The 11,036-nt window shown below is 46.4% G+C and overlaps 1 protein-coding gene across 2 annotated transcripts; it reads left to right on the forward strand.

Annotated features, from left to right (window-relative positions):
* The first annotated feature begins 4,149 nt into the window (after positions 1-4,149).
* UBB (ubiquitin B) lies at positions 4,150-7,130 on the forward strand. 2 transcript variants are annotated; one of them, XM_059048469.2, is made up of 2 exons: positions 4,150-5,397; positions 6,078-7,130. In XM_059048469.2, the coding sequence occupies exon 2, from the start codon at positions 6,084-6,086 to the stop codon at positions 6,999-7,001; it is 918 nt and encodes a 305-aa protein (XP_058904452.1). In that variant the 5' UTR covers positions 4,150-5,397; positions 6,078-6,083; the 3' UTR covers positions 7,002-7,130. The 2 variants fall into 2 exon arrangements, with proteins under 2 accessions (XP_058904452.1, XP_066877227.1); XM_067021126.1 differs by having other exon boundaries at positions 5,308-5,662.
* Positions 7,131-11,036: the final 3,906 nt, after the last annotated feature.

An 11,036-nucleotide genomic window follows, 5' to 3' on the forward strand; every position in this document is an offset into this window, starting at 1 on the left:
AAACTCAACAGTAAAAGGGCAAACAATCCAATTACAAAATGGGCAAAAGACATGAACAGACATTTCAGCAAAAATGATATCCACATGGCAAATAAGCACATGAAAATATGTTTAACATCATCAATCATTAGGGAAATGCAAATTAAATCTATGATGAAATATCACTACACAAGTATTAGGCAGCTAAAATAAAAAATAGTGACCATACCAAATGCTGAGAGGATGCAAAGAAACTGCATCTCCCAGACACTGGGGGGTGGGCGAGTGAATAATACAGCCCCTCTGGAAAATAGCTTAGCAGTTTCTTAAAAACCTAACCACATACATACCATATAACCCAGCAATTACAGTATTGAGCATTCATCCCAGGGAAATGAAAACATATGTTCACACAAAAATGTACATGAATGATCATAGAAGCTTGTGTTAAAAAGGAGACACGGGACTTCGCTAGCGGTCCACTGGTTAAGACTCCACACGTCCACTGCAGCGGGTGTGGGCTCAATCGCTGGTCAGGAAAGTGAGATCCCGCATGCTGTACAGTGTGGCCAAAAATAAAAAACAAAAAAATAAAAAATTTAAAAGGAGACAAAATGCCCCAAATGGAGTCACTCGTGTTAGGTCCCAGGGCAGCAAACCAAGACTTAATACCTAACCCAACTGCAGTTCCAAGCTTCCCCGGGGAATGTGACCTTTAACCAGACAACCTGGAAAGTCCTAGTTAGCACTAGGAGGTAATCCGTGGGTACTCCCCTTCCCTTCCCCTTAGGAGGGCATCCTCGCCTAAAACAAGGTACTCTTTGCTAATTCTTTCCTTTTTTCTGCTTCCTCTCTGGCTTTAAAAACCTCTCCTTGGGACTTCCCTGCGGTCCAATGGTTAAGACTCCACATTTCCACTGCAGGGGGCACGGGTCTGATCCCTGGTCCGGGAACTAAGGTCCCCCATGCCGCGTGGCGGGTGGCCAAAAAAATAAAAACCTTTCCTTTTCTGCAGCTCTACAGAGAGCTCCTTTCTATTGCTAGGTGGGATGCTGCCTGATTCACAAATTGTGGAGTAAAGCCATTACTCAGTTGAGTTTTTGTTGCTTAAGCCTTGTAATAGCCCCAAAGTCCATCTGTAGGTGAATGATCAAACCAACTGTGGAACACATATACCGCAGAATGCTACTCAGCAACGAAAAGGAAGGAACTATGAATATATACTCAGCAATTTGGATGAATTTTAGACGAAAGCTAATGTCAAAAAGTTACACATCATATGATTCCATTTATGTAACATTCTCAGAATGACAAAATTATCCAGGTGCAGAACGGATTAATGATTGCCTGGGCTTGGGGGGAAAGGTGGGAGAAGCTTGTGACCAACCATAAAGCGGTATCAAGAGGTTATTCTCGTGGTGATGAAAACAGCTCCTGTATCTTGACCGTGGTGGAGGTGACATGAACCTACGACTCATGTGATAAAACTGCACACAACTATACACACACACACACACACAAAAGCGCACGTAAAGCTGCTGAAGTCTGAATAAAGGTCTGTGCGTTGCACCAGTGTTAATTTCTTGGTTTTGATATTGCACTACAGTTGTGTAAGATGTTACCTCTGGGGGAAAATGGGTGAAGGGTACATTGAGACTTCTCTGCTATTTTTGCGACTTCCTGTGAATCTGTAATTATTTTAAAGTAAAAAATAAATCATTAAGGAAATGCAAATCGAAGTCACAAGGAGATATCATCTTACACCCGTGAGGACAGCCACCATTTTTGTTTTTTTAAGTAACAAATGTTGTTGAGGAAGTGAAACAACCTTGGCTGTGCCTTTTTGGGTGGGCATGTAAAATGGTGCAACCGCTGTGGAAAACAGTATGGAGGCTCCTCAAAAACTTAAACATGTTGTCACATTAAGATCCAGCAATCCCACCTCCGAGTGTCTGTCCACAAGAGCTGAAAGCAGGGTCTTAAGAAGAGATATCTGCACACACGTGTGCATCGCAGCAGTTCATTATTCATAACAGCCAAGAGGTGAAAGCAATCCAATATATCCATAGACAGATGAATGGATAGACAAAATGAGTCTATACACGCAATGGAATACTAGTCAGCCTTAAAAAAGAAGGAAATTTTGTCACACGCACAGATTAACCTTGAAGACATTATGTTAAGTGAAATCAGCCAGTCCAAAAATGACTAATACTGGGACTTCCGCCTGCCAGTGCAGGGGACACGGGTTCGAACCCTGGTCCGGGAAGATCCCACGTGCCGCGGAGCAACTAAGCCTGCGCGCCACAACTACTGAGCCTGCGCTCTAGAGCCCACGAGCCACAACTACTGAAGCCCGCGCGCCTAGAGCCAGTGCTGCGCAACAAGAGAAGCCACCGCAATGAGAAGCCCGCGCACCGCAACGAAGAGTAGCCCTCGCTCGCCGCAACCTGAGAAATAAACGAAGACACAACGCAGCCAAAAATAATAAACTAAATAAATTTATATATTAAAAATAAAGCTGAAGCAAAATAGCAAAATGTTAAGATTTAATAAAGTTGGGTGGTGGTTATATGGTGTTTATTATATTACCTCCAACTTTCATATATGTATGTAATATTTCACAGTAAAAACATTTTTGAGTACCTATTTTTAAATGGACAGATTTTTGTAATTTTGAGGCCCAGAGTAAAGACAATTTAGAATTTTGCTCTGTGTTCATTTGGGCATTCAATATCAAAGTTTCTAACTCGATGGTAAGAAATTAGGACTTAGTATCATAATTCTGTCGAGATAAATTGCCAAACAGGGAAATGACAAACCACAGACTAACTCCATACTTTAAATATCAGCTGATAATGTCAAGAAAACAATTGTGAATTTATAATTGGAAATATAGTTTTCTCACAGATTTTATTAAAAGACATCTAGCTAAGTAAAACATTACTCTGAATCTCAGAATCAAATCCTCTTCGTTTTTTTCAAAGGAACTGCCTAGGCAAAAACTATTTGCCTATGGATGTTAAATAAGTATTGTCTTTCTGTTTTGTATTTTAAGTGTCTAAGGCTGTCACAGTTGTTTGTTTGGTTTTTTTTTTTTTTCCCAGTTGAACAAAAGGGAAACTGCACTTCACTGAACAAACATGTATTGAGCACAATACCAAGTATTGTGCTAGATTTCCAAATTCCTGATTTGGGGGATTTTGCCCGTCTAGTCTTTAATTTGTTTACCAATTACCTTTTACAATTTATCACCAGAAATGATGCTATTATTAAAAGTTTTATTTATAAAGACCATAAAAAATTCATCTTGCTTTTATTATACAAGGAAGGCACAGGCCTCCTTTCTGAAAACACTTTGCTGTGTTTAGGTTACGAAATGCCCTTCGGTAAAACATTAAACCAGGAAGCTGTATAACTAACTTATTTCTGGCAACTGCTAGAATTCCCAGCCAAGTCATCATATCAAACCATTAGATCTCCATTCTAGATCATTCTACCAATTCACATGTATGACTCAGGAGGAGCTGCGATTTGGTGAAACAAGCTCAGACTACTCACTGTCAGGTTAACGAAAATGAAAATTTATACTTTGCGCAATAAACATTTTATCAACTACCTCCCAATCCAAATGATCTTAAAGAAACTTTGTTTCCATCTCCTATGACTCCTGTAAGTAGAGCTTACAAAGTTTTAATAAATTCAGAGCTGTCTAGGCGTTAACGCATAAACCTGTCACACTGCAGCTCCACCGACATAGTCTTAATGTTAAGCTTAGAGATGTCATTTAATGACTAACGACCTTTTCTAAGTGATAGCTAGCCAGTTGGTACTCATGTGCACATCGTTACACCACCTCTTAACTTAGGGAGGCTGCTATTACGTGACAAACAGCCGCTCGCATGTTTGTTTACGCCTCCACCTGCATGACTGAGACGCGGGGCTGCGGGGCTCCGAATCCAAACACGCCGGCCTTACTCACGTTCCCTGGGTTATCTCCCTGCAGACGAGCGGCCATACCCCCGGTGCGCGGAAACCAGTCCGAGCTGGTTAGGCCCACCTTCACTGTCACCAACACATTGATGGGACACCAAAAATACTAGATATTTCTTGTACATGGATTCTCTGTCTCTCCAAGTGGGTTTTCGGCTCCCTAATGCACATTCCCTCTTTCCCCACCAGAGTCTGGACAAACTGCAAGGAGGGAAAGGGATGTGCAGTTTTGGTCGGTGCCAGATCTAAGCACGGCAGCCGGGTCACCTGGAGGGTGATGGGGCGGCCCCCCGCCCCGCGTTGGGGGAGGGGGAGAGCGGGGCTTCCGTGATGCCAAAGGAGGAGGGAGCTTTCGCAGTGTGCGTTGGGGTGGGGATCGGTGGGGGGATGGTGAGTGGGGAAGGCCTCGCCGTGGGAGAGGCTGGGGGGAGGGGTGCTCCGCGATGAGGGAGCTCGGGAGGAACCTCCACAGTATGGGGTGGGAGCGAGGGGCTCCGCGGTGGAGGAAGGGTCCTCCTCGGTCGCGGGAGAAACCGGGGCTCAGCAGAGAGTCCACCGACAGTCTAGATTTCGTCTCCTCAAGGCACGACCAAAGCACCCTAACTGTAAAGCGTGACTAAAGCTCCGCAACGCTGATCCAGGCAAGAACAAAAATAAAAACAGGCCAGTGCTTCAGAGCAGACACCGGGAAAAACTGCGGGCCCCGCCGCCCAGCGCCTGGGCACCTCCAGACAAGGACCGGGCGGCCTTCTCAGGAAAGTCGCCGCGTAACCCGCTACGTCCCAACCAAAGCCTTGAAAAAACGACATTTAAGGGGTCGGGGCCTTGGAGGAAAGAGCGAAAGTCCCCTCCTCCACCCCCGGCCGGAAGTACGCTTCTCTCCCGAAGGCGCCCCTCTGCCGCGCACGCGCAGTCAGTTACTAAGCAACGTCGGCGCCGAACCACTCCAGCCGGAGCCCAGCAACAGCCGAGCCGCCGCGTTCTCCACCAATCAGCGCCGGCCTCGCCTCACACGCCTCACCAATCAGCGCCGGCGCCGCAAGGAAGTTTCCAGAGCTTTCGAGGAAGGTCCCCTTAACCCGAATTCATCCGCCCGATAATTTTCCTACCTTTTCCTAAAGGAGGAGAAGGATCACCTGGAAGAAAGGTGAGCTGACTTGTTAGGATCCTATGCTCGTCTCTAAGCAATTTAGGGCTCAGTCGAAGGGCCTAACTGCGTCGCGGGAGGTGGGGCCGAGCGAACTACTTTCAGCGGCGCACGGACACGGCGCCTACGTAAGAGTGATGTGTGACGCAACAGACGTTGCATAAATTTCGGCCCCGCCGAGCCGGAGCGTTCAGAGGCGACTGGCATTTTGGGGGTGACTGCTGTGCTGTGGAGGCTCTGCGTTGTTGAATTCGCACCGCCTTCGAATTCGCTCACAGGTACTGGTCCACGGCTTACGAGCGCCGGGAGAACTGGAGAGGGGGGTGTTCGTGAGGGTGAGCGGGCGGGGGCTCGGAGGCCGTGGGGAGGGGTGGGGGAGGGGAGGCGAGGCGAGGTGACGCGGCGCCGGCCTTTCCGGAAGAGCAGGCCTTGTTTACGGGTCGGGAGCGGGGCGGTTGGCGCGCGATCCCGCAGAGGCCAACGGATACTTAACCGACAGAGATTCCATCGTGTCTGTTCGTGGGGGGCGGAGGTGGAAGAGAGGTAGTTGGCTGGGGCTTCTGGAAAGGTTTTAATTTGAATCCCGATGTGGAGAAGGTGTCGCACCCGTACCTTCGTCTAACCGGGATTTTTATTTTAATGCCGCCATGATACTAGGTTTGGGAGAAATTGGGGCGGGGGCATTTTAACGAAATATCTGCAGCAGTTAAGAGAGAAAGAGCTGGATGTTAATTTCAGAAAGCACTTTGGATTCTCCATCCCGTTTAGGTTGCCGTCTTGACTAAGGAATTTTGTGTTTAGTGACTAACTTAACGGTTAGTCTAGTAATTGGGGGAGGTTTGTGAGAGTCATTAACGTAGTTAAGGCAGTTGGGAATAGTAAACTGTTCGTTGTAAAGAATTTATTAGCTATGAAAGCAGTTAAACTTAAGGTGAAACACTAACATTTTACTTTGTAGGTCAAAATGCAGATCTTCGTGAAGACCCTGACCGGCAAGACCATCACCCTGGAGGTGGAGCCCAGTGACACCATCGAGAACGTGAAGGCCAAGATCCAGGATAAGGAAGGCATCCCCCCTGACCAGCAGAGGCTCATCTTTGCGGGCAAGCAGCTGGAAGATGGCCGCACTCTTTCTGATTACAACATCCAGAAAGAGTCGACCCTGCACCTGGTCCTGCGTCTGCGGGGTGGGATGCAGATCTTCGTGAAGACCCTGACCGGCAAGACCATCACCCTGGAGGTGGAGCCCAGTGACACCATCGAGAACGTGAAGGCCAAGATCCAAGATAAGGAAGGCATCCCCCCTGACCAGCAGAGGCTCATCTTTGCGGGCAAGCAGCTGGAAGATGGCCGCACTCTTTCTGATTACAACATCCAGAAAGAGTCGACCCTGCACCTGGTCCTGCGTCTGCGGGGTGGGATGCAGATCTTCGTGAAGACCCTGACCGGCAAGACCATCACCCTGGAGGTGGAGCCCAGTGATACCATCGAGAACGTGAAGGCCAAGATCCAAGATAAGGAAGGCATCCCCCCTGACCAGCAGAGGCTCATCTTTGCAGGCAAGCAGCTGGAAGATGGCCGCACTCTTTCTGATTACAACATCCAGAAAGAGTCGACCCTACACCTGGTCCTGCGTCTGCGGGGTGGGATGCAGATCTTCGTGAAGACCCTGACCGGCAAGACCATCACCCTGGAGGTGGAGCCCAGTGACACCATCGAGAACGTGAAGGCCAAGATCCAAGATAAGGAAGGCATCCCCCCTGACCAGCAGAGGCTCATCTTTGCGGGCAAGCAGCTGGAAGATGGCCGCACTCTTTCTGATTACAACATCCAGAAAGAGTCGACCCTGCACCTGGTCCTGCGTCTGCGGGGTGGCTGTTAATTATTCAGTCTTGCATTCATAATGCCCAGTGATGGCCACTCTGCACTCTAGCTATTTGCCCCAATTTAAGATAGTTTCAGTAATAGCTGAACTTGTTCAAAATGTTAATAAAGGTTTTGTTGCATGGTAGCATATTTGGTGTCTGTCGTCCTGAAATGTAGTGATGGTGGGGACTCCTAACTGGTTAAAGTGGTGTTCAAAGAAGGGATTTAACTTGAGGTTGGTAATATGACCAAAATTAATTGACTTTGATAAACATTGGGTGTGCCAAGGTGTAGGGACTTTGTCCTTTGTTCAAGATCATTTACAAGTTAGGATTCTGGTGTCATTAAAACCATTTCAAAGTATAAGAACTTAAAACTATTGAATATGGAGGCATATTGAGAGACAGCAAACTTGCCTGTGTGCCTCCACCTCAGATGGTGGTCCAGGCTGCTCAATTGTGCTTTCAGTCTCGTGATTATTTGTTGACTATCTCTTGTGCTTTTTTTTTTTTCCTCTCTAGTGCATTACACTTAAGTGCTCGGCCTTAGATAACGATACAGAACCCTAATTCTGCTTTATGTGAACTGAGCCAAGAACCAAGTGGAGCCCTAGTCAACAAAGGTGGAGAGACAAATTGCTTGAAAAAATTCCTCAGTTAAAAGGGTATACTAACCTAAGGTAACGTGCTGAGTTGGGTGTGTCAGGCAGCAAATTAAGGTGGTTCCTGACATAATTGGTTCCTAATGACTAACAGCTTTGCCTCACTGTAAGGATAAGATTGCTCCAGTAAAAGAGATTCTCTAATTCAGGTCGTGGTAAGAATCTAAGCTCTACACAAGCAGTTTCTGTGCTGCCATACCAATAAACACTAGGCAGTATGTTTCCAATACTGATAGAGAACTGAGGGAGTAAGAATCTTGGGGCACAAAGTACTCTTTTTAAATTTATTTGTTTACAATACTTTTAAGTTCTCAACCTTTTCCCCCTTCACAGTCGACTCGCTGTAATGTAACTTCAGTGGTCGTTCTCCACTTGGGACAAAACAGTGGTGAGGGGAGGGACGTGCAAGCGGGAGGAGTTGGAAGCCCTCCTGGTTATCTCAACTCTAAAGCTGGTGTAACCACAAGAGCAATGTTAGGGGTAAGAATCACTCAGATGTGTGATAAAAATGTAGAAAGCCAAGCATCATGTCTAGAAACACACCTTTGATAACTCCAGGTATACCTGAGAAGTGCTTGGTGCCTAATTTTAGGAACTCTGCCGGAGCAGTAGCTTTTCTTAAACTTCTGTCCTAGAAATACTGAATTGGAATGCTTACCTGGTTTTCTTGGTTAAGTTAGACACTGGAGGTAGCTCTTAGACTGTTAATGCTTCGACTCCTTGGAGTGATAAAAACTTGGGCCAGAAAGGGGGGAAACTTATATTAAACCATTAAAAGTGGTAATGAAACATCAGTCCTGTAAAAAGCCTTCCTTAGACTTAAGGAAACATTAGATTCACTGTCAGATTGGAAGGTTATATCCTTCCCAGTTCCAGTGTTTTGACTTGCTCAAGGCCTGGTTTTTGTTACAGGCAAACCAAGGACTGGAATCCAAGTGTCAACTTTGACATAGCTCAGAAAATTCATGAAGTTTTTTTAGGTTCCTTGCCCCTCAAACTGCTGCTTGCAGGACAGGTGTTTTGCTGAACATTTAATAATTTAGGCCTTTTGCAGTAACCCTGGGTTTTGAGGATTAAAAATTCTTTCCTACACGGGGCTTCCCTGGTGGTGCAGTGGTTGAGAATCTGCCTGCTAATGCAGGGGACATGGGTTCGAGCTCTGGTCTGGGAGGATCCCACATGCCCCAGGGCAACTGGGCCCGTGAGCCACAACTACTGAGCCTGCGTGCCTGGAGCCTGTGCGCCGCAACAAGAGAGGCCGCGATGAAGAGTGGCCCCCGCTTGCCACAACTAGAGAAAGCCCTCACACAGAAAGCAAGACCCAACACAGCAAAAATAAACTCCTACCCCCCTCAACATCAAAAAAAACACACCCCAAACTATCCTGAGCTAGGGAATGGCCAAAAAAATTCAAAAACAGGCAAATTTAAAAAAAAATTCTTTCCTACACGTTACACTTAATAAACCTGAAAAATCATTTCACCTGAGTAAGTGAAGACTAGTGCTGGTTTGGGCGATAGGACTCGCACAATTGTGTTGGCCTTTTTCCCAAATCACTGACTTGACAGACTGCAGTCTTGTGAATCCCTGAGGAAAAAAGGTTTGAGCTGTTGCTGTAATTCTCTCAGGGTCTCTTCCTATCTGTAGGGATCCCTTAAGGTATTCATGGATCTCAGCAAACCACACACCTGAAATCCGAGCAAGGAAAAGTATCTAAATGCATTCATCAACAACAACCTGTGCTTCAGTTGGTTTTGGAAGTCGCTGTTTCACTCTTGGCCTCAAACCTTGCTCTACACTGAAGAAAACAGGCCAGTTGTGGTTTGTGTTCCAGCTGACTTCTGTTGACTGAGGGGTCAGCAATGCAGTGGGGAAATGTGTTAGGAGTGGGACTTGGGGTGACCTAGAAAGGGATGGGAGAGTTGATAGATGATGAAGATTTGTTCATGTATCTCAAGCCAAGAGTTCTCCGTCCTGTCACCCACTCATCTCAATGTTCCTTGTCCAGTTAGCTTCTCATCCAACTGCCAGGAACATAGTTCTCAAGTCCAGTGTTGGTCCAAATGTTAAAGAGCCCGTGGGAAGGAAGATAACATGTATATATTCCGTTACAGCCCACGGTGCAAATACTTCACCTGCCCTTCCTTTGAGGGAATGTCTCCCTGGACCTCTCCACCCCTTATAACCTCAGAAACAATAACAGAGGGATGCTTATGGGACCTTTGTGACTTGTTAGGCTGGTGTCCAAAGTATATGTGGGTCAGTCTTGCAAATTATTTTAAACTTAATCTTCGACCTGTGCTATCTCTGGAAAGCAGATTCCCTGTGTTTACGAGAACTGCTTGTACTGCACAGTATTATGTGCCCTGAGATGCCAGAGTTTGCAGAACAAGCTGCCACTTAACCACCCCCACTTGCAATTTTCACTGTTTCCCTTTTACTTAGGAATTTGATAAGAGTTTCTGTTAATATATTTCTTGTTACCTTTCCTGAAAGAATGCTCACACGTGTGTGCAAAGATGTGTTAAAAGAATACTTGCTTGGTATACTGAAAGCAGTGGTCCCCGGGGCTGGTCTGTAGCCCGCTGCCACTCCAAGGTAAGTTTTTGCCAGTTCTCAGTGAAATGAAAAATATGAGAACGGTGCAGCGGATTTTACATAAAATTAGGTCTATTCACTTTAAAAGATCATGTGCCCTCAGTGTAAAAATGTCTAATGTAATGGTTCAGAGTGTTGCTCTGGAGACAGGACTACTTGAGTTCATATGTGGCTGCACCACTTACTGGCTTGTAACCTTGGGCAGCTCATTTATCCTTTCCGTACACCGGATTGCTTACCTATAAAAATGGGGTAGTTATACCTATCGGAGCAGTTATGAGGATCACATGTGAAGCACTTAAAACAATGGAGAAACTTGCCTAGTGCTGACAATGCTCCTGTAATGACAAGATTTTTGGGAACAAGCTAATGGCCCGCCAAAGGGGAGTGTGGTTAAATGATGAGAATGCAGCAGTCCAACAGGATGAAGGAGACAGCAACTCATGGAACACCATTCAAGACAGTGAAAACGGCTGGAGAAAAATGTGTGCATGTGCACAAGCACGCAGGTGGGCGGGCCCCTGCGTGTGGCTTCAGGAGAGGAAAGGAGATTGTGAAGGGAGATGTATTTCAGCTTCTTTATCGCCACCCTCAGGCTTCCGGGAGGACTGAAGTCACTGACGACACAGCGCCAGCAGTGTTCACAACAAGCGGGCCCCTATCCAAGGGCCAGCAAAGTCATTCCGCCCCGAAGTCAGGCCGCACTCCCAAACTGCACAGAGTAGACTTATGTTTGCACAAGTCTCTGTTTCATCTTCCATGGAAACTACGTCTGAACCTCAACAAGCTTCA

The sequence above is a fragment of the Kogia breviceps genome, chromosome 19 (assembly GCF_026419965.1).
Source record: "Kogia breviceps isolate mKogBre1 chromosome 19, mKogBre1 haplotype 1, whole genome shotgun sequence".
Taxonomy (NCBI): domain Eukaryota; kingdom Metazoa; phylum Chordata; class Mammalia; order Artiodactyla; family Physeteridae; genus Kogia; species Kogia breviceps.